Source organism: Hyla sarda, chromosome 13 (assembly GCF_029499605.1).
Source record: "Hyla sarda isolate aHylSar1 chromosome 13, aHylSar1.hap1, whole genome shotgun sequence".
Classification (NCBI taxonomy): Eukaryota; Metazoa; Chordata; class Amphibia; order Anura; family Hylidae; genus Hyla; species Hyla sarda.
In genome coordinates this window covers 33,961,751-33,984,104 of record NC_079201.1, presented here as the reverse complement: position 1 = coordinate 33,984,104, position 22,354 = coordinate 33,961,751, and the positions used below count along the sequence as shown (strand labels likewise).

At 40.2% G+C, this 22,354-nt stretch overlaps 1 protein-coding gene across 7 annotated transcripts in view; it reads right to left on the bottom strand.

Moving 5' to 3' along the window:
* UNC13D (unc-13 homolog D) overlaps positions 1 to 22,354 on the bottom strand; it is a 144,580-nt gene that overhangs the window by 79,857 nt on the left and 42,369 nt on the right. For 5 of the 7 annotated variants that reach the window (XM_056549659.1, XM_056549658.1, XM_056549657.1 and 2 more), the window contains 12 exons: positions 16,298 to 16,336; positions 13,244 to 13,342; positions 12,037 to 12,144; positions 10,885 to 10,944; positions 10,096 to 10,162; positions 9,769 to 9,946; positions 8,636 to 8,680; positions 5,696 to 5,764; positions 4,369 to 4,438; positions 4,182 to 4,286; positions 2,261 to 2,350; positions 449 to 552 (listed from right to left, as the gene is read on the bottom strand). In XM_056549659.1, the coding sequence (XP_056405634.1) occupies positions 449 to 552; positions 2,261 to 2,350; positions 4,182 to 4,286; positions 4,369 to 4,438; positions 5,696 to 5,764; positions 8,636 to 8,680; positions 9,769 to 9,946; positions 10,096 to 10,162; positions 10,885 to 10,944; positions 12,037 to 12,144; positions 13,244 to 13,342; positions 16,298 to 16,336 (1,034 nt within the window). Of the gene's footprint in view, positions 1 to 448; positions 553 to 2,260; positions 2,351 to 4,181; positions 4,287 to 4,368; positions 4,439 to 5,695; positions 5,765 to 8,635; positions 8,681 to 9,768; positions 9,947 to 10,095; positions 10,163 to 10,884; positions 10,945 to 12,036; positions 12,145 to 13,243; positions 13,343 to 13,615; positions 13,827 to 16,297; positions 16,337 to 22,354 lie in introns of those variants that run through there. The other 2 variants (XM_056549664.1, XM_056549663.1) reach the window with 2 other exon arrangements.

The window sequence follows — 22,354 nt, the reverse complement described above, 5'->3', positions numbered from 1 at the left end:
TATTTTTAATTTTAATGGTGCCCTACAAAATTCCTAAAAAAAACGCCCACAGGGAAACACTGACAAAGGTTCCAAAAATTACCACACAAAGGTAAAAATGCCAGAAAAAATGCCAGAAATTTTTGGGGCGTCTCTTACCTAGTGGAAACCTAGCCTCAGGAAGTTCCTCACCTTTGCTTGGGGTTAAAGTTTTTTTTTTTTTTATTAATTTGGGGATGGGATACCTTTTCTCTGTATAATCATAGTTTTTTTTAAATAAAGTTGTTTGCTATTTTTGATACTTCTGATGTCCTTGTGCTGTATTTTTGGTAGCTATAGTTTCATTGGTACTTTCAATACTGCTTTTAAAGGTGATGCTGGGAATTTTGTAGGTTTTGACTGAAGCTGTGAACTTTCCTGCTTGACCTTGTTAGGTGAGAGAACATGAAGACAACTAGACATAACTTACCCAAGGCCTTGATGAAATTCAGACAAGTCTTTCTGGGTTGCATGTAGGTACAAAATGGTCATACCGTGTGGACTGATCTCCCCATCCCATGTGGTTCCAGTGGCCTGTGATAAATGAGAATGTTATGCTGTATACATGCATTACACAAGACAGCAAAACCAACTATGTATCTGTAATAATTTGCCCTATGGTGTCATCTGTCTGTAGTGGTCTTTTTGGTTTACTCGGCAATGATGGCTTTTTAACACTCAAAATCCCAAGGAACATCTGGAGGTGAAGACTTTTGCCAGTATACATAACAATATAATGCACAATTCTGTTAATGTCCAATAATCTGCCACCTCTTAGATTCTATTGACGTTACATTTACGTTAAATCCATTTAATATAGTTTATTGATTTTTTATTAAAAAAGAATGTGACATCAGAAAATGTCCTATTGTTTAATAGTTTTATGACACATTTTTTAAAGAATTTTAGCTTAGTTTAATCCTAAAACTTGCAGTTTCCATTTTCATCACCAAGCCTAAAACTAAGCTAAAACTTCCAGTTTTGGCTGTGATAATTAGGTGGAATTCCGCTGAAAAATGTATCTGGAAATTCCGCAAAAATGTACTGCCCATGGACTTCAATGGGATTCCGCTGACCCATTCACACAGGAAATTCTGCATTTACTTTTGCGGAATCCTGTGGCTAAATCCTATAGAAGTCAATGAGGCTTTTAATTGCAGCAGAATTCTGTGTTTTGAGAACACAGAAATTCTGCCAAAATTCTGCTAAAATTCTACCGGAATTCCACAACAATTCAGCTGCAAACTTTGCAGAATGGAATTTGAGCAGAAGTGATCATAGCCTAAGGAGAAGGCTGCAGGACAGACGACATAACTGTGAAGAGCAGGCCTTACTGCACACAAAGGGCTGCAGTCGGGTAGCCCTGTGTGTCTGCTGATTACAGAATCTCAGCTGATTTCCCACTGCCGGACGGATTTCCCGCAGTGTAACATACGCTGCCAATGGGCTACGTGTGACCCTATCCTTAAAGGATGAGTATCATGAAGAAAAACCTATCCCCTATCCGAAGGATAGTGGATGAGTTTTAGATTGTGGGGGGTCTGAGCGCTGGGGACCCCATGATCTCCTGTTTGGAGCCCCAGTTCTCCCACACTGAAGTGCATCACAACCCCTGCCCGAAGCAAAGGCCGCCATGCCCTTTCCATAAAGCTCTACAGGAGAGCCGTTCGGAAATCTTCGGCTCTTCCATAGAGCTTTATGGAGAGGGAGTGGCGGCCTCCACTTCGGGCGGGGGGCGCAATGCACTCCAGTGCTGTGGAACAGGGGCCCAGCGCTTGGACCCTCCGCGATCCTTCGGATAAGGGATATGTTTTTCTTCATGATACTTATCCTTTAAGGAAAATCAATTGGATATCTATCAAGTTAAATAGATGTCACTTGAAAATGTTGTTTTTGTTAACTTAGTATATTAGACCAGGGCTACACTGCCCGTTTTCATAGGTATTAACTGATTTTAACTATTCAGTGACAGCTGCAGTTCACTAGCTTGCATACAACTTTATGTATTCCTTTGGACTGCATCTGTAGCTTCATAGTTAAAATAGTAGCGCTACAAAATGTCACAATGTAGCCCAGGTGACAGATCTGCTTTAGTTAGCAAATTTATAAGAAGGGTAAAACTCCAAAAGGAACAACTTCATCAATTTCTCTGATTCTTCCAAAAAAAAAAAAATTGTATGCAATAAAAAATTGTTGTAAAATAAGTAGTTTGCATCTCCTTTAAGTTTGATTTGTTATTTACCTGGTGACAGGTGATCTCATGTCGAACAAACTGCTGAAGAAGCTGTCGGTGGACTATGTAGCTGGGGTTTCTGCTCAGCATAGTTGCTCTCTAGAATTGGACATATTTATGGAACAAATGTTAGTGCACTGATGAATTATGTGTAAGAAGCCTGGTTAAGAACGACTGGTCTCACTCAGGTGGATGCACAAAAACGTAATAAACCAAAGTGTGGCCTGCAGAGTGTAATGTCTGAAAAGTATAGCCCTTATACAACTGTCTATAGATGATTTTTAAGTAAAAGATTTTTAAAAAATGGGTCTCTTAGACTACGTTCCCACTAGCCCAATACATTTATCTTTTTGCTTCTATATTAGGACTGCAGGTCTGTTAACACGAACTGACAGTTGTATTATACTTGAATGAACCCGCTTTAGGGTAAAAACACACAATGCTGTAGCGTTGTGGTTGGCCACTTGCAGTAAGTGCTTTTAAATTGTTGCCGTTAAACCATGTGTTTTTTTTTTCTATTTACCAGTTTTAGTTATTTAGCAATTAGGGTGTAATTGCTAAAACTGGAAAGGATTAAACAAAGCAGATTCAGGGCAAGTCTACACTGTATTCCTGCTATCCGTTGGCATCCTGACGGAAAAGGGAAGTGGACCTATACTGTTAACGGGAGCAGTGGGCCCCATTCACTTCTATGGTAGAACAGAGTGATCTAGTATACGTCAGCATCCCATTTTTTGTGGCGACTGATATGGTTAATGGAGGCAGAAACAAAGTGCTGACAGCAGCGTTTCAGAAGTACATACTGCATACACCCAACTACAACTTGTCTTTACCCTAAGGCTCCATTCCCAAGGCTGAAATTTGACATTAAATCCAATGACATGTAAGTCGATGCATGTGAATGGGGTTTTTACAACTCCACTGATATGCTGATATAAATTTTTACACAGATTTTTGTCTGCACTGCAGAAAAAAACATGCACTCTGGAGACAAGTAGCAAACATCAGACAGAATCACTGCCATTCAATGGTGCTAATCCTTGTGTGAATCTGCTACACACACACACACACACACAGCACATTTGCGGCAGAAATCCATAAGCTAGCTTCATATTTCTGCAACTTAAATACACGGTGTACTGCTTTTGTGTGAACACAGTCTTAACCACCTGCAGCGAAAAGCAAAACCTAATATCTCCATTGGGCAAGGAAAACACACAACTTTTGTTTTGCCTTTTTTTTGGCTAGAATACTTGGATATGAAAAAGATTAAGCTTGATGGGTAGTTTTCTGAGACTTAAAAACAAGACCTACAATGATGTTTAAGAGCCCTTGCTTTCAGGAACAAAAACAATATGTAGAAAAGTAACCACCGGCGTACTGTGTGTCCTATCTCCTACTAGCTGCAGTTTCTCCTCTGTCCTCTAGGGGCTGCATGTGAGCACTGGCTGAGACCTATAGGGCCAGTGTGCACTCCCTATTAGATTCCCAGCCATTTCCTGCCAGGCACCACCTATAAAAGTGCACTCCTACATTCCTGTGGTGCCTGAGCAAAGTTGTAGTTTACTACAGCGAAGGTCCCTGCCTGCTGCCTCCAGTGTTCCAGTGTTTCAATGTTCCTATGTTCCAGTGTGCTGCATCTGAGCTTTCCTGCTCTCCTTTTGTTACAGCACCTGCCTGCTAAAGTCACCTAAATTAGCTCTGCTGCGTCTGACGCCTTCTATTGCCTCTGCCTGCCCCTCTCTGGAAGTTAGGCCAGCAGCCACTTGTGGCACAGTGGGTCCACAACTGTTGGAGCATGACAGCCTGCTTCTTCAGACTGCAAGACAAAACCAGTGCTAACATATAACAAACATTGATCAAAAACCTTTTTGGACCTTGAGGCTTAAAAAAAGTGATACATTGCAGAATGGAGATAAAGTGTTCTTACCTTTTTGTGTGTAAGAAGAAACTGTAAGTGACACTGCCCCCTGTCTGGATATGTCTCTGTCCGAGGTTCTAGAGGGTACCAGCGATCTTCTCTACACTTCAGATCCTAAGCACAGACAATCATATCTGACCTGAATACATTGAACTGTATACTTGCATAGTAATTTCCTAACCACATAGACTCTTACCCGCAGTCGTAGAACAACATTGCCTAGAAAGTCATCTTGACCTTTGTCCTTACGAGCATCTTTAAATATTCTAAATGAAAAAAATTGTACCAATTAGATATAGAAACACTAGAAAGCAATGAACATCTAAAATGCCCAACTATGTAACTTATTTTCTACTGTCTAATAAATTAACATATATTGGTAAATAAAGTTATTTTGCTACCTGTTTAAGTGCAAACAATCTCCTCTGTTATCTTTATTAGATTAACTTCCTGTCTGTTCAGGACACTCTAGCCAGGAATTCAGCCAACTGTATCTCTCTCCCACTACATAGGAGGAGTTATACTCAAAAAGGTGTGGTGGGAGGGAGATAGAGTTGACTAAATTCCCGGCTAGAGTGTACTGACCAGACAGGAAGATGGATTAATAAGGGCAACTTACAGCTTGTATCAGAAATGGAAATTTATAAAAGACCACTGAAAAGTAGTAAAATAACTTTATTTACCAATATATATTCATTTATTAGACAGATGAAAATAGGTTTAATTGTCCAACAACCCCTTTAAAGGCTCAAAAAAACTGCAAAGGCTCTCCATTTCTATATTAATAAAGCTTATACAATGTATCAAAGTATTCTACTAGATTTTTCTTGTAATGAAAAGATCTCATTTTGCGGACAATAAAAGGAAGTACAGAAGACCTGTACAGATGTAATACTGCTGACGGTTCGCTACAATTGCATCCAGTCTCAGCAATCTTTAAAATGCTAAATATATCAGCAGCACAAATCCTGAAAGTTTCCTACAATGTCTCACAGTTATCCAGCCTATTCTTAAAAGCTGCGAGAGGTTTTCAGCAACTAGATTTAAACAAATAGGGTTTCTATTAACAGAAACCAGAGATCTTCAAATTAGTAATCAAGTGATACACCAAATTAAAACACCTCTGCTGTTGGATTTCTTTATTGGTTATGCATGTTGTATCTTGGGGTCCTGCTCCAGGCCGTCCATGCACTCCATACAGTACAATAGAGCTGGACTTTTTTTTACTTGTTTGCAGTACAAATTAGGCCAGGTTCACATGTGAGATTTTACCTAGGCACGTGTATACCTCTGATCACCAGCAGCAAGGTATTTTTGTGATAAAGTCTATTCTATGCTATCCCACAAATAAAACATACACTGACAAAAGATAAACCAAACATAATAAAAAGTAGTCTGTTTGGTCTATTAAAGGCTATGGTACGATATACATATGAATACCGTTTAGCTGGTATTCTGACATATACGGAGTACATAGCAAATAATTCAGACGTGACTTAGATAAAGGTTAATTCGTCTCTCACCTCTTTAATCCATGCAGGTCTGTCAACTCTCCAAGCTTTGTCCTGACAGATTCCACATCATCTGAATCCCTTTAACATATGCCAACAGATAAAACATTGTAATAGTGCATGAGTAGTGACCCTGATCATATTGGAATTTAGCAAGACATCTATAGAATGAAGCTAGGTAGGTCCATTATTCCATTGATGATCTCCCCCTATTCATTTCTTTTCTTTGATCACAAATTTCCCCCAAGTGGTAGTTAGGAAGCCAATGGTTTAAATATCTTAGTGCATCTACTTTTGCAAGGAATCAATAAAATAGGGTTTCGTTACTGCAAAGAGCCATGTTATAAGTAGAGACAGAGCAGGCTGATCTCCAGAACGGGACCCGGCCCTCAGTGTCTGCAGATGGCACGCGTTCTAATTATTTCTATGGGAGTGCCGAAACGACCTGAGTACCTGAGTCGGCATCATTGGCACTCCCATAGAAATGAACGAAGTACGTTTCCAAATGGCTTGAGATATTTTGGTAATACTTGGTGCACGTTACTTATATGTCAAATAATAGGATAGTTAAATTAACCCTAATCTACCCCTTACATGAGATTTTTTTGTCTAAAGTCCCATGCAAATCTATGGGATTTCCAATATTTTATTCCACAAGCACTGCTCTTCATCTCCTGATGAGTGCATCAGTCCGGCTTGCAAGCCCCACCCCTGCAGCAAAGCCACGCCCCTTCTATGTTTGGCCCTTTTTGTCTGATGGTCCAGCTTGCAAGCCACACCGACCCCACAGAGCCACGTCCCTTCTATTTTCAGCCTACAATGTCTTCATCACAATTCAGCCCCATCTAAGGATATGAGGACGGGATACAAGGTTGGGATACGAGGATGGGATACGAGCTTTTCCACCCCCACAATGATTAGGTAGGAAAAACCAGGTAACGCCAGGTACTCTGCTAGTAAATATATATATTAAACTCAACATGCGTGTATATTTCAGCATGACTTCCAAATGGCTATAGATATTTAGATGAAACTTGGTACACATGTTAAATATGTGTCAACAAAATATATAGTAGAGTTAAATTTACCTTAAACCACCTCCTTATGCAAGGGTGTTTTTATTGGATGAAGTCCCATACAAGTCTATGGGACTTTCCGTACATGCCTGGATCTCTCGGGCTGCAGAGATTGCCTAGGACTTTTAAATATCCTGCCGATGTGAAGAATAGTTAGAGCGGGGGTAGGATATGAGGTCAGTATAAGAGGATGGGATATGAGGACCAGATGTGAGAGTGGGATATGAGGGTAAGATATGAGGTTGGGACATGAAGATGGCACATGAGTTTTGGACAAGAGGATGGGAAATAAGATCGGTACATGAGGTCAGATATTGGACAGGATATGTTGAAGAAATATGATGACGACATATGCGTTCGGAATATAAGGACAAGAGCATCATTGTTGCTCTTTCTCTCCCACAAGGTTAAGGTAAGGCCAGGTACTCTGCTAGTATCTAATAAAAGTGAGTTGCATAGTTGACCCCTTGTGAAGTTACACGTTTACACTGTCCTTTTGAACCTGACACTGGCCTGACAGCAATCCACAACGCTCAAGTTAAACCTGATACACCTGCCAATCTAGCTGTGTCCTGGATTTATCATTGAGTATCTGTATTCTTGACCTTTCATGGGAAAGTGATCTGGAGTTCATCAGGCAACAAAAGCAGTAAACAGAGTTAACAGTAGATGTGAGTAACACACATTTAATAGTGTTGTGGCTATAGTAGTAATATTTTTATAGTTTTAATATTTAAAACAAACCTTTAGTGCTTTTATGAAAAATGACCGTGCAGCATAGTATTTTTCTGAATAACAGTAATTTTACAATCAGTTCCTGAATGCCTATATAACTATATACCTCCTATATATCTATTCAATATAAGACAAAGCTTCCCACACCATCTACACAGCCCCCTTCTATCCTTCTCCAGTACGAGACCCAGTGTAATGTCATTCTCTGGCACAGTGCTGCATTTTTAAACAAGCAAATGGAGGTACTCTTTTAGTTTGACCTATGGTGTTCACTTATAATGTTACAGATTTACATTATCTTAAAGCTGTTCTCTACAATGTTGTGCAGCATCACTTCTCTCCATTTAAAAGGCCATAGACTTGCATTACTCTAGCATGTCAATATTTCTCTTAAAGGGGTACTTGCTCAGCGTTTGGAACAAACTGATCTGAACGCTGGAGCCGACCCAGGGAGCTCTTGAAGTCATAGCTCCGCCCCCTCAATGCAAGTCTATGGGAGGGGAGTGATGGCTGTCAAGCCCCCACCCATAGACTTGCATTGAGGGGGCGGAGTGTGACATCATGAGGGGGTGGGGCTATGATGTCACGAGCTCCCAGCACCGGCTCCTGCGTTCAGAAGAGTTTGTTCCAAAGGCTGAGCAGCGGAGTACCCCTTTAAATAAGGCTAAAGATAAGGTGACAGGAAGCAAATAAATGCAGTACATAATGTCTACACATCCTTATACATTTTTAAGATTTTTTTTTTCAAAATATGTATTAATATATGTCGTGAAATATGGACATATATTGGCACTTATTTTTTTAAGCAAAACAATTACAGCTGTAAAATTCAGATGTTTGTCAACTAAGGGACGTTTTCCCATTGTGTTTAATATAACTTATTGTTATTTAAAAAAAAAATGTTTTTGGGGCTATTTCTGGAGATTTAAAACTGCCCAAAAATGAATTTGCGGCATTATGAGTGCTTACACCAAAAAAGGTGTGAACAAAAGGGCAAGTTTTTGTAAAAAAAATAAATAAAATTGGTACATTCTTGCTTTTGTTTTGTAATGTTATGTTTTCATGCCAAAAAACTGTCATGCAATCCTTGTAAATGTCCCTGTATGTGTATGCAGCCAGTAAACATGAAAGCAGCACTCACCACATATCCATCTGAAAGCGTGCATTATCCATGTCCTCCACATCCCTTAAACAAAAGCAGTAAACAGAGTTAATTCATTTTCTGTTCTTTTGCAGATTAATTAAAAGATTTTTTTGTTGTTTAAAAAAAAAAAAACAACATGTTTGTGAACATAGGCTTAGTTTTTTAGGCTGCTTTCACACTATAAAAATTCATCCGTAATGAAAATCTTGAAAATATGTAAGTGGTGTTTATACACAATCATTCAGATCCATCAACCTCTGTTGCTCTATTGAAGAGGACCCTGCTGGTACCTTCCATAATTAGTATAGGAGCTCTAGTGGAACTGTGTTTTTAAAACGTGTGACCCTCACCTTTAATTATTTATGAATACACAATAAAAGTTACATTTTATTACTTTTGACACATGTATTATAGAGGCTTTATCTAACCCCTCGGGGTTATATCGTTGTGACAGTAAGCAAAAGTTGTCCATGTCTTCCATGGATTGTTTCGTTTTGGAGGATAATACGACCATGTGAATTGGTTGGCTCATTCTTGGTCATCTCAGGAGGAGAAAGATGATATGTGAGCCAAGTGTCACTGGATTCCTCATTGTCTACAGTTCCATGACAATATGGACATGTCCCCCCCCCCCTCTCCCCCCAGTGCTAGCAGTATAGCATTAGCCACGAGAAAGAGTTGTGTGAGGACAGCCTTTTGGAGTGTGTTGCAGAGATAGGAAAGGGGGAAGCAGTGGCCGAGCATAGCACTTGTGGAACCGGTGGTGGTAGGGGTGGTTGTGATACTGTAAGGCCTCTTACAGTGGCATCTTTGGCATCTTTACCGTATAGTCCCCTAATCATATGGCAGACATGGGGCAAAGAGTTATGGAGACACTAGGCAAGTCTCTTCCCTATCCTTACCACATGCTGATGCTGGCTAGTACATAGTAAGATTAGGGGTATTAAGTGGTACTACACCTTTCATATCTTTCGATCATACATAATAAAATGATATTATTTGGAATCAGGACAATAAAAAGAGGCCAAAAATTTTTTTTAAGATACAATAAAGAGGAATATATTAAATGTGTCATCCCATGCAGTGAGACATGGACACCTTATTATATATAATGGTAAAAAAGTACATACATTATAAAGGTTTCGTTCCATACAGGATTTAAGGTCTGGACCTTAACCTGCGTCTTATGTGTCTGATCTTCAGGTAGAGTATTCCTGACCACTGCTTTCTGCTTCTGCTTCTTGTCAGAATTGGGGCTACTGTCCCTGGAGCTCTCAATTCCCAGCATGCAGTAGGGATCACTAAAACCTTGAGACAGCAGATAAAAATACAAGATTTCCAAATGCAGCTTGTGGCACTACATGGAATAAAAAAATGATCTACTAATAGAAGCATGGAAATTTTAAGACCAAAGAAGAAACTGAGACTGTGAATGTAATAATTTTATGTTCTCTTACCGCTAACATCCTTTCCAAGAATTCCTTTAGCTTGTTTCACTGTAACTTTCACACAGAAAATGGGGGGCTGTAACAAAAAATGAATACTCTAGTTTAGTCCAGTTGTTTCCCTACATTTTTATTCAAGCCCCAGGGAACTACATAATGGCCCCAAAGAAAAGATCAGTATGTAGTCCAATTTTTAGTGCTCATTCTTTCTGTCCCACAAGTCCAGAAACAGGAAATTCGGTACTTTGTGAGAACTCCACCTCTATTCCATAATTTGGGTCAATGCCCCTTTTTTTGCTACCTCATGTTGCTCTAATTGAATATGAGACAATGACTCAAGACCGATAGATAAAGAAAGATGATGGCGTATCTATTGGGGGTGCAGAGCTAGCAGTTTTTACCTTAGCTCTAAGGGGGCCCAAAGCCCTTCAACAACAAAATGATACACCAATGTTTTAAATATTGGGGGGCGCTGTAAGAGACTTTGCACTGAGGCTCGCAGAGTCACTTTTGGCCTCTACCTGGTCTACATAGAGAAATGTTGAACAAATATAAAATATTTAGTTTCACCATCTGATCTTTGTTTATTCTGAAGTATAGTCTTTCCCTGTATGGACAGCTTGATGGCATTGACGCTAGGTGAATTTCATCAGCTTGTATTTAGTACTACACCATTAGCCTTGACCTTTTTTTTTTTATCAGACATGTCAAATGACCACCTAACCTACAAGTCTTAATGCATTTTGTTGTAAACACACATTTAAAGTGGCATGATAAAAATTATATATGGTTTATATTTACCTCCAGACTTTTTACACTTTCAAGTATGGCCTTGTGCTCCGCAGGATCCATATTGAAGGCCTAAAAGGAGAAATATATAAATATACAGCAGATTAAAGGAAACTGATATCAGATTTTACTATATATACACATGGTAACACAATATTTATGATATGCTGCCCTTACTATGCCCAGGAGACATTCCTGCTGGCAACGATGGTGAAAATATTAACTTTGAAAGTTGTGTTTTTTGTTGTTGTTTTTTTAGAAAAAGGTAAAAAAAAGGAGGGGGGGATTCTTTATTGTAGGTGTAGATTAAGCATTTTTGTACACCTTTGTTTGTGTGCTGGTAATGCGTAGGTGCACCAAATTTAGGGCATTTGATAAATTTTGTGCAGGTACACATTTTCTGAAATTTAATTTTATACACACATTAATAAGCTAAGCTAAGTCTGGGCTGGTGTATTTTTGCAATTTTTGGGTGTTTTTTTCTCAAAACTTTGTGACTTTTTAAAAAGGTGTTAGTTGATAAATTAATTACCACTGCCAAATACTAACCTTAAAGGGGTACTCCGCCCCTAGAAATCTTATCCCCTATTCAAAGGATGGGGAATAAGATGTTTGATTGCGAGGGTCCCGCCACTGGGGACCCCCCCCCCTCCCCGCACGATCTCTCCTGCAGCATCCCCGTTCATGAGCTGCATGGAGCGAAGAACATAGTCACGCCCCCTCCCATAGACTTGCATTGAGAGGGCGGGGTGTGATGTCAAGAGGGGACTGGACCGAGATGTCCCGATACCCCAGCTCCTGTATCGCCTGTCATCAGCCACGGAGCAATCTTTGCTCCGTGCAGCTAATGAACGGGGGAGCTGCAGGAGAGATCGTGGGGGTCCCCATAAAGTGTTTGGAAACTTACTGTGCATAATCATTTGGAACAGTGCATTGTAAGTTTTTTAGGTATGACAAAAAAATCCTGTTATCATTAGGAGGTTTGTTCAATAAAATATGAATTGTACTCTTAATAGTTGATAACAAAAGAATTATGCTGACTGTTATTTGCATCAATTATTTAGGTAAATGAGAAAAATATCATTTGCATAATAATTTGGAACAGGGTGTAATGTCTCTTTTTTACCCCAACTGCATCAACTACATTACACTTTTGCCTCTTACCATTTGGAGATATTCATATAACTGGTCATTATCCGATATATGGTCTGGCTCTGAAATTCCGATTCTGTGAATGACTGTATACAAAGCTTCTCCATACAATAGATTGCGCTGAGTGAACAGTCAATAGTTAGAACAAAATATAATGAAGATAAAATTCTAATACTGTATAATTTACAAGTTAAAAAAACAGCTAAATTGATAAATTAGTGCTGGCTATATGTTTTTATAAGAACTATGCTCAATGTGTCAGAAAACATGGCGTATACTCTGCTTTGAACAACATTTTACTAGTTACATATATAAATCTTCACAGTATTTTACCAATTGTGTAATGCATAGCCTGTTTTATTGTCGAAAATAGCATTCATAACTCTGCAAACTGAAATCCCTGTTATCCAGGAATTGAAAAACAAAGCTAATTTCTTTCAAAACTCACTCCCTGTCTTTCTGCAGGTTGGGTGTGGTTCTACAGCTAAATTCCATTGAAGTGAATGGAGCCAAGTTGTAATACTACACCCAACCTGGAGACAGACATGGAGTTGTTTTTGAAAGAAATTAGATATGTTTTTCAATTCCTGGATAACCCCTTTAACATTCCTAAGACTGTATTCACACTATGGAATCTCTGGCTAAGAATATTCCAGCTGGAAATTCAATCTGCCATTCTAGGAACACTCAGACATGCACCGTCTCCATAGACGGCAATGCATATCTGGGCTGATTCTGCAAAAAGAATGAACTTGATCATTCTCTGGGTGTAGTCTGGAATTTGAATTTCAGTGGCAGAATTGTCCGCCATGGAATTTTGTAGTGTGCACTTTGCAGCAGAATCCAATTGGATACAATAGGAGGCTGCTGCACTGGAATTTCAGAGCAGAACTTCTCTGATTGGAAATTCCCTAATGTGAACCCAGCCTTACTAGCCCAATGTCTGCACACTGAATGCTCTGGTGATCTGCATTCAGGTAAATACAGTGTTAACACCAGGCACTGCACAGTTAGCAAATGTTGAAAAAAAAAACTTAATGGGATTTGTTTGATGACAAGCTTATTGACTTTTTACAATGAAAACCAGCAGAACTGGAAAGCAGATCTGTACTATAATACTGGCTGTAACTCAGGATCAGTGCAAAGACTGAGCAGACAAGCAAAGATTGTGTAACTGTAAAAGTCCTTCCAAAAATACCATTTGACTGTGCATTCTAACCTGTACAGAGGGAGAAACCGTTTTTTTTTCATCGTCATTGGTCTCCTTTATTGATTGTTTCTGTGAAGGACGCACTGTGCCCCTTTTCCCATACCTGGCCTATGTCAAGAGAGTTCACAGTTAACAACATTTATTTGAAAGATTAGTTATAAAAATAAAAAAAATGTCTAACAAAAAGGCAAAGGCTCTATAGTGACTTCTGGTGACATGATATTCTTCATAAAATTGCAACTGTTGCTTTACATTAATGTCTCTACATGGGTGTGAAAAGTAGCATGTTCTGTTAGTGAAGTAGCTCCCTTTTGTTAATGTGATGGTTTTATTAATTGATATGTGTTATTTTTTTCCTGCAGGATGTTTGTGTTTTTTTACCTGTATCTTGGGCCGGATGTGCTGTAGTATCTGTGACTGTCGTCCGCACTGGCAGCCATGTTCGCTTCATGCTGTTGACAACTCGTAGTTGTTTTTCTTTTTTTTTTTCTTTGCCTGCCCCAGAGAGTGGGTGTTCTTTCACACGCCCTCCTTATGAATATTTATGTTGTTTGTTCACTGGGGCTGCCTTGATTGGTGTTCCGTTTTGCTCAGCCGGTTAACCCGAAATGTATGCCCCTGTGCATATTTATAATAAATTACTGGCCCCAGTGTTCAAAATAAGCTTATTCCCCCCCCACCCCCCCGTGTCCTTATGCCCCCGTTTTCTTATCTCCCCCATCCCCCCGCCCCCCTCCCCCTGTCCTTATCTGTGAGAGCACACCACCGGGACGAGAGCGCACTGTGTCCATATCATTATCCTTATCCCCGCTGCCTGATGCTCCTCATCCTCTTGGAGCAGGGCAGCAGCGGTGACATGCCCGGGAACTGGTGGTAGCAGCGAATTAAGCCGACATGTCCTGCATATAGGCTCCATTCATTCACCGCCATCGCCCATGTCCCCGCTGCTGCTGTGCTCCTAGTAATCAGAGCACACTGCTGGGACCTTTCTATTCTCCACTGCTCATCTACGTACCCGGCAGCGTCGGTTCCCGACATGTCCCCGCTGCTGCACTGCTCCAAGAAGATGAGGAGCATCAGGCAGCGGGGGATAAGGATAATGGTATGGACACGGTGCACCCTGGTCCCAGCAGTGAGCTCTCACAGATAAGGATGGGGGGGGGGGATAAGGAAACGGGGGGCATAAGGACACAGGGGGGGGAATAAACTTATTTTGCACACTGTAAATTATTATAATTTATTATAAATATGCACAGGGGCATAAATTTGGGCTTGTTACAGTAGTAGTTTAAAAATCCTGTCTGGAGCCCTGTAAAAACCCTGTCTGGAGCTCCTCGGTGCCGGCCATTCAGGGCTCCCAGCGGTGGATTTAAATATGAAAGTATACACTGTACAGACATCGCAGTGGAGCGCAGCATGCTGCTGATCGCATTGGGTCTCAGAAGTGAGACCCGGTGCGATCAATCCCTTATCCTCTGTACTTCTACCCCACCATGGAACAGACTCTGTCCCATGATAGGGGTAGTAGTACAAACACTAATCTAGCCTCACATCATGGAAAGGAGTCTGTTCCATGATGGGAATAGTTGTAGTCCCGGCTGCGGGAGTCTGCAGATGGCTGATACTAACGGATGAAAAACTGATATGTGCGTGTGTTTGTGTGTGTGTGTGTCACACGCAACAGACACTCCTGATTGGCCAATACCCCACAATCATGAGCAAACACTGACAAGGCAACATAGCAACCAAACACCTAGCCACGTGAGAGACAGAATGCTAAACAGAAGGGCGGGAACTAGGCATCACCAAAAAACAAAGGGGAAGTACTGGGGTGTACAAACAGTAAGCCGGGTGAAACCCAAACAAAAGCAAAGTACATGCCCCAACCGAAAAAAACAGGGCATGTGGCCTGCTGGGATATGTAGTTTGGAGCGCAGCAACAAAAATGAAACAGCAAAAGCTAAAAAACAGAGAACCAAAAAATAGCAACCAAGACACAAAGGAAACAAAGGAAAAACAACAACAAGGGTAAGTTAAGATGACAAAAACACATTGACCACCGGAGTACCCCTTTAAGTCTCTAGAATTCAGAATTATTTTCATGTCACTTCTCTTACATAGAGAAACATTAAAGGGGTCTTCCATGAAAAAACATTTTTTTTTCATATCAACTGGCTCCAGAAAGTTAAACAGATTTGTAAATCACATTTTGATCAAAAAGTGCACTAAGAGCCTCAATTTTTTGACAGAGTGCTATTGCAACCTTCTTTTTTGTATACTCTGTATTTGCCACAGCAGCGTGCATCCATCTATTATGTAGTTGTGCTGGCTATTTTTCTTTTTGTTTTTGCTGTGCAATTTAGGGGGAGTGGCACCCTCTCTAGCCGTGCACCCCTCCCTATTCACAGGAGGTTGTTAAATTGATTGTGGATCCAGCATGTCACCCAGTCAGAGGCCATATGCCCAGGTGAGTGAAATGAGTGTTTGAGTCCCATCTCAAATAAGGCCACCTCCGCATGGTGGATGGGGGACACATTTTGATCAAAAAGTGCGCTAAGAGCCTCCATTTTTTGACCAAGAGTGCTGCTGCAACCTTCTTTTTTGTAGATTTGTAAATTACGTCTATTAAAAATCTTAATCCTACCAGTACTGCTAAAGTTGAGTTGTTCTTTTCTGTCTGACAACAGTGCTCTCTGCTGACACCTCTGTCTGTCTTAGGAACTGTCCAGAGTAGCAGCAAATCCCCATAGCAAACCTCTAATGCTTCGGACAGTTCCTGAGACAGACAGAGGTGTCAACAGAGAGCACTGTTGTCAGACTGAAAAGAACAACTCAACTTCAGCAGATGATAACTACTGGAAGGATTAAGATTTTTTTATAGAAGTAATTTACAATCTGTTTAACTTTCTGGAGCCAGCTGAAAAAAAAAAGGTTCTTTCATGGAATACCCCTTTAAGGCTGCACAGCAATAATAGAAAAAAATCTATGGACACACAAAATCAAACTATGCCATGAAGCCTTTGCATTATTTATAGCGAAATATATAGCAATGTTTATTCGTACTTCTCTCCTTGTGAATCGGTGAGGACCAGAAGACTCCATCTGTAAGAAAATGTATTTGAAAGAAAACATATATAGTAAGTATAAAATGAAAAAAAATAAATAGCCAGACGCCAGACATCAACTACAGTGCAGAATCAGTATACTGATCTGACAAAGGGGTTAACCCCGAAACAGGTTATCAGTGATCTCTTCAAATAAGTTCTTCTGAACTTTAGGACGAGTGTTTCCTGGGTTGCAGGGCCTAAAATATTTTTTTTTTCCTATTGCTTCTGATCTCCATGTGTCTGTTACCCTACAACCCAGCAGCTTCCCAGTCTCCTCCTGAGTTCTAACCTTAGTTTGGTTATATGTGTATTGATCAAGGTGAGCGGTATATACACACCCTGACACCCTGATATCTGTGCCCTTTTTGGTCTTTCTTCCTTTTTCTTTCCATTATTAGATATATCCATATGTAGCTGCCAGGCCCAATTGAGGCCAGAATGGCTCTTATTGAGAATGACCCAGAAGAAAGGATTGGATAGGTAAGTATACTAATGTGTAAGAAGCAGCCTGTTTCCTGGTATGGAATAAATTACTGTTTACCTCTTTTACCTTACCTTGGAGTACTGCGGTGGACTACCAAGAGTTATGTGGTATACACACACGCACGCACACACACACACACGTGTATATATATATATATATATATATATATATATATATATATATCCTCCTACTCTGGACAGTTCCTGACATGGACAGAGGTGTCAGCAGAGAGCACTGTGGTCAGACAGAAAATAACTATACAACTTCCTCTGTAGTATACAGCAGCTGATAAGTACTGGAAGGATTGAGATTTTTTTAATAAAAGTAATTAACAAATCTGTTTAAATTTTTGGTACCAGTTGATTTAAAAAAAACATTTTGTTTTTCACTGGAGTACCCCTTTAAGAATTCAGCTCATAAAAACAGTAATAACATACATTTCATACCAACGCTACAGTACATTAATGATCAAATATATAAATAAGTTATCTATAATGATTAATAGAAATTAATCAAAACAACTCCAAATATATTTATAAATCTGAATTCATGTTTAAAAATTAAACTGCAAAAAATCAGACGTTCCTCAGAGAGTACTTGGAAAAGAATACCCGATGTATAATCCAGAAGGATTTGCGATGAATCAACCTCTGGAATCAGGGCAACTAGCAGGGATAGTTTCCAAAACAGTTCATTTTAAAGGGGTTATCCACCATAAGGTTATTTTACCTCGTACCTGGCAGACAGTAATGGACACACTTAGGAAGGATCTGCGCTTGTCTTGGGGCTAAATGGCTATGTTGTGAGATTACCATGTTTACCAACACTGTGGCTAGCTTTTTGTGAACTAGTATTTCCTGTTTCACTTTTCTTTTTTTGACTACAAATCCCACAATTCCATTTTCCTCCCTCCCACACATCAGCTACCCCACCCATTGAAACATAAATGAGCTGCATCCATTCAAAGACCTGTGGTTTTCAATCAGGGTGCCTACAGCTGTTGCAGACTGATCTCTCTCCCACCAAGCGATTGCTCCACCCATTGAAGCAGACAGGCTACCTGTCATCAGCTGACAAGTGACAAGTGAGTCAGGTCTCGGCCGCATTGCAAGGTGGGAAAATTCTGAAACAACAGTCATTTTGTATGCTGTTTAAAATAAATATTGGGGTGAAAATCACAGAAGAATTGGGAGAAAACCGTCACACACAGGTAAAGACACTATATTATGAACTACTCTAACTTTACAGCCCCTGTAGCATAGTCAAATAAAAAAAAATCCTGGAATACCCCTTTAAAGTATCAGGGTTTCTTTCATATACTCTATCTTATGTAGCAAGTAGCCATTTTTTTATGATGACGTGCTTATTTATTCATACAAATGAATAGCCGAGCATGGCCAGAAGCAAGTGAACAAAGTGTTCCCTGACTGGCTGCCTGGCCCTTCTTCTATGATGCAGGCAGCGGGATTAGTGCTACTGGAATCATCTGCTCTCGCCAAGCCTGACTAGAAGAGGCCAGAGCAGAGGAGCAGCATCAGGACCTGGGACAGGGATCCTGAAAGGTCAATAGTTGTGTTCCTCAATCTCATTGTTTCAGAACTACAGCTCTGCTGGAAGGTCACAGGAGATTATTTGATGTATAGTTCATGTGGGGGCACAGTGGCAAAGTTCATGTGAGGGCATAGTGGCAAAGTTCATTTGGGGGCACAGTGGCAAAGTTCATGTGGCAGCACAGTGACAAAGTTCATGTGAGGGCATAGGGACAAAGTTCATGTGGCAGCACAGTGACAAAGTTCATGTAAGGGCACAGTGACAAAGTTCATGTAAGGGCACAGTGGCAAAGTTCATTTGGAGGGCACAGTGACAAAGTTCATGTGAGGGCATAGTGGCAGAGTAAATGGGACACAGTGGCATAGTTCATGTGGGGGCACAGACACCTCACTTATTGTTTTAAGGGACAAAAAGGTACAATTATTCGGTACAGGGCACATTGTGTGTCAATATTATATTGGGAACATAGCTTGTGGCAATATTATACTCAGGGGCACAGTGTGTGGCAGTGTTATACCAGGGGCGCAGAGTGTGGCAGTATTATGCCAAGTATCACTATAGGACCTATAATTTGACATTTTTACACATACATTTGATCATCATGTGATCATAAGAACCCTTAACACCTCTAAAATGAAAGTAAAACGATCCTGGCAGCTCAGCAGAGCTGATCCGGACTATCGTGATGAAATTGCGATGGCCCGATCAGCTGAGGGGGCGGTGGGAGAATCGGTGAACCTCTGCTGTCTCTAGCCTCCGCAGGCTGGAGCAGCAAAGCACTGATAATACTGCTCAAAGCCAAAGCTCAGCATTGAACAGTGTATGCAGTCAAAAGATTGCATGTAATAGTCCCCTATGGGGGCATTAAAAAAAAAAAAGTTAAATGTGTAAAAAAAATTAAAAAAAAGCCCCTCTCCTAATAAAAGTTTGAATCATCCCCCCTTTCTCATTTTTAAATAAAATAATGTAATCAAAAATAAGCATACACATATGTTGTATTTCCACGTGTGTAAATGTACAAACTATTAAAATATAAGGTTGGCTAAACCGTACGGTCGATGGCACACACGTACAAAAATACCAAAGTCCAAAATCATGTATTTTTGGTCACTTCATATACCATAAAAAATGTATAAAAAGCGATCAAAAAGTCCCATCAAAACAAAAATCTAGGTAAAATTACAGACAGTGGCCCCAAAAATTAGCCCTCATACGGCTCCATATGTGGAAAAATAAAAAAGTTATTGGGGTCAGAAGATGACAATTTTAAACATACTAATTTTGGTGCATGTAGTTAGGATTTTAAAGTAGTAAAGTAAAATAAAACCTACATAAATTGGGTATCGTTGTGATCGTATATAGACCTAAAGAATAAAGATAAGGTGTCATTTTTTACCGAAAAGTGCAGTACATAGAAACAGAAGCCCCCACTAATGAATTTTTTTTAGTTTTGCTGCAGATTTTGTTATAAAATAGGTGAAGTCACTACAAAGTACAATTGGTGACGTTTATGGGTCTTGCAAAATTGAAAGTGTTATGATTTTTAGAAGGGGAGGAGGAAAAAACGAAAGTGCAAAAACAAAAAACTTGCCTGGTCCTTAAAGCGTACCTGTAAGATCCAACAAAATTATTATTTTTTTAATATATCACTCAGTACCTAATCCTGACATGTACATCAAATTTTTATGTGTCTAGCACCTTTATTTTATTTTTTTATTACAGTTTTAATTTAGCTCACTAGTCTGAATTCCTCTCAAAGGGAGGGGCGTGGCCTCACTGTGCAGGTCTCCGCCCCCTCTCTCAGTATGCTGTCTGCTCACATCTCCCCTAGCATTCGCAAAACTTGTTGTTTGACTGGCTTTTACAGTATGAAATACTGAAAATTTTCAAATTAAAGCAATTACAAAAACTATTGGTTTTGCATGCAACATATCAAAAGTTTTTGTATCTGACAGTGCCCATTTAAGGCCAAAATGGGCTTCGTCCTTAAGTGGTTAATTTCCCATCCACTGATTTATTAAAACATAACTTTTATTTTGAGCCTTGGAAATTAAAAAACATCAACCTGCTGGTCTCATCGGTATAAACAGAGAATTTCAACAGCTGCAAGATCACTAGTATAAGTGTATCAAGGTGTTGTAGTCCACAACTACTTACTACTCTAGAGACCCAGCTGGTGATTATTAAAACTTAACACATCCTCCGCCCCCCCAGGGTAGTTGTGGACACCTTGGTACACTTATTCCAGTGAGAATGCCACCGCAGCCAAAATTCTCTGTTTATACTGATGAGACCAGCGGGTCACGGTTTTTTACTTTCTAAGGTTCAAAATAAAAGTTAATGTTTTAATAAATCAGTGGATGGAAATTAAGGGTTCTTGTGATCTAAAGGGTTAATAGCAATCAGATCTGTGCCGTGCAATATTAGCCACGGGTCCCGGCCTTTGTTAGCATGGCGCCGAATTATAGAACGGGAGCGGACTCAGGACGTACATTTATGTCATGGGTTCTTAAGAGGTTAATGTAACTGGGAGAAATAGACTTTACCATCTGTAAATTTCCCATCAGGTCGGGTGTATAAAAGCATTCTACTGTTACATTGCTTAAAGGGATACTCCGGTGGGAAAACATTTTTTTAAAATCAACTGGTGCCAGAAAGTTAAACAGAATATGGAAATAACTTCTATTAAAAATCTTAATCCTTCCAGTACTTATCAGCTGCTGTATGATGCAGAGGAAGTTGTATTTCTTTCTGGAGTTCTTTTCAGTCTGACCACAGTGCTCTCTGCTGACACCACTGTCCGTATCAGGAACTGTTCAGAGTAGGAGAGGTTTGCTATGGGGATTTTCTTTTACTCTGGACAGTTCCTGACATGGACATAGGTGTCAGCAGAGAGCACTGTGGTCAGACTGAAAAGAATTCCAGAAAGAAATACAACTTCCCCTGTATTATACAGCAGCTAATAGCCTGCCACGCCACCTCCCATAGGCGCTTGCATTGAGGGGGCACAGCGTAACGTCATATGGGGGCAGAGCCGTGATGTCAGGATACTCCGGCCCGTGATCATGATTCATCAGACCCAGAGCGATGTTCGCTCCGGAGGCTGATGATAGCGGGGTGCTGCATGAAAGATTGCAGGAGTCCCCAGCGGCAGGACCCTCACCATGAGGCATTGTATCCGATAAGATGTCTTAGGGCTGGAGTACCCCTTTAACCCCTTAACGACTATGAGCGTATGATCGGCTCCCATTATGTGAAGCGCACTCAGAAGCGCTTCATACCTGGTAGGTCCCAGTTGCTATCAGCAGCTAGGACCCGCGGCTGATGTCCAGTACTAACCCTTTAGACACCGCGATCAAAGTTAACCACGGCGTCTAAAATGGGAGTAAAGCATTGCCGGTTAGCTCAGTGGGCTGTTTGGGACCGTCGCAGCATCCCAAACAGCTGAGAGGGCAGCGGGAGACTTCTTACCTTGTCTCCCGCTGTCCGATAGTCGCTCTGCTGCTCATGCCTGAGATCCAGGCTGGAGCAGCAGAGCACCGATAACACTGATCAATGCAATGCTAGGGCATAGCATTGATCAGTGTCTGCAGTCAAGGTATTGCATGTTATAGTCCCCTATGGGATCTATAACATTGCAAAAAAAAAAGTATAACAAAATAGTTAATAAATGTAATTTAACCTCTTTCCTAATAAAAGTTAGAATTTTTCCCAATTTTTCCCATAAAAAAATAAAAATAAATATGTAAATAAAAATAAACATATGTGGTATCACCGTATGTGTAAATGTCCGAACTATAAAAATATAATGTTAATTAAACCACACGGTCAATGGCAAACAAGTTTGCAAAAAATTCCAAATTCCAAAATTGCGTATTTTTGGTCACTTTGTATACCCTATAAAAAGCAATCAAAAAGTCCCATCAAAACAAAATGGTACCGATAAAAACTTCAGATCATGGCGCAAAAAATGAGCCC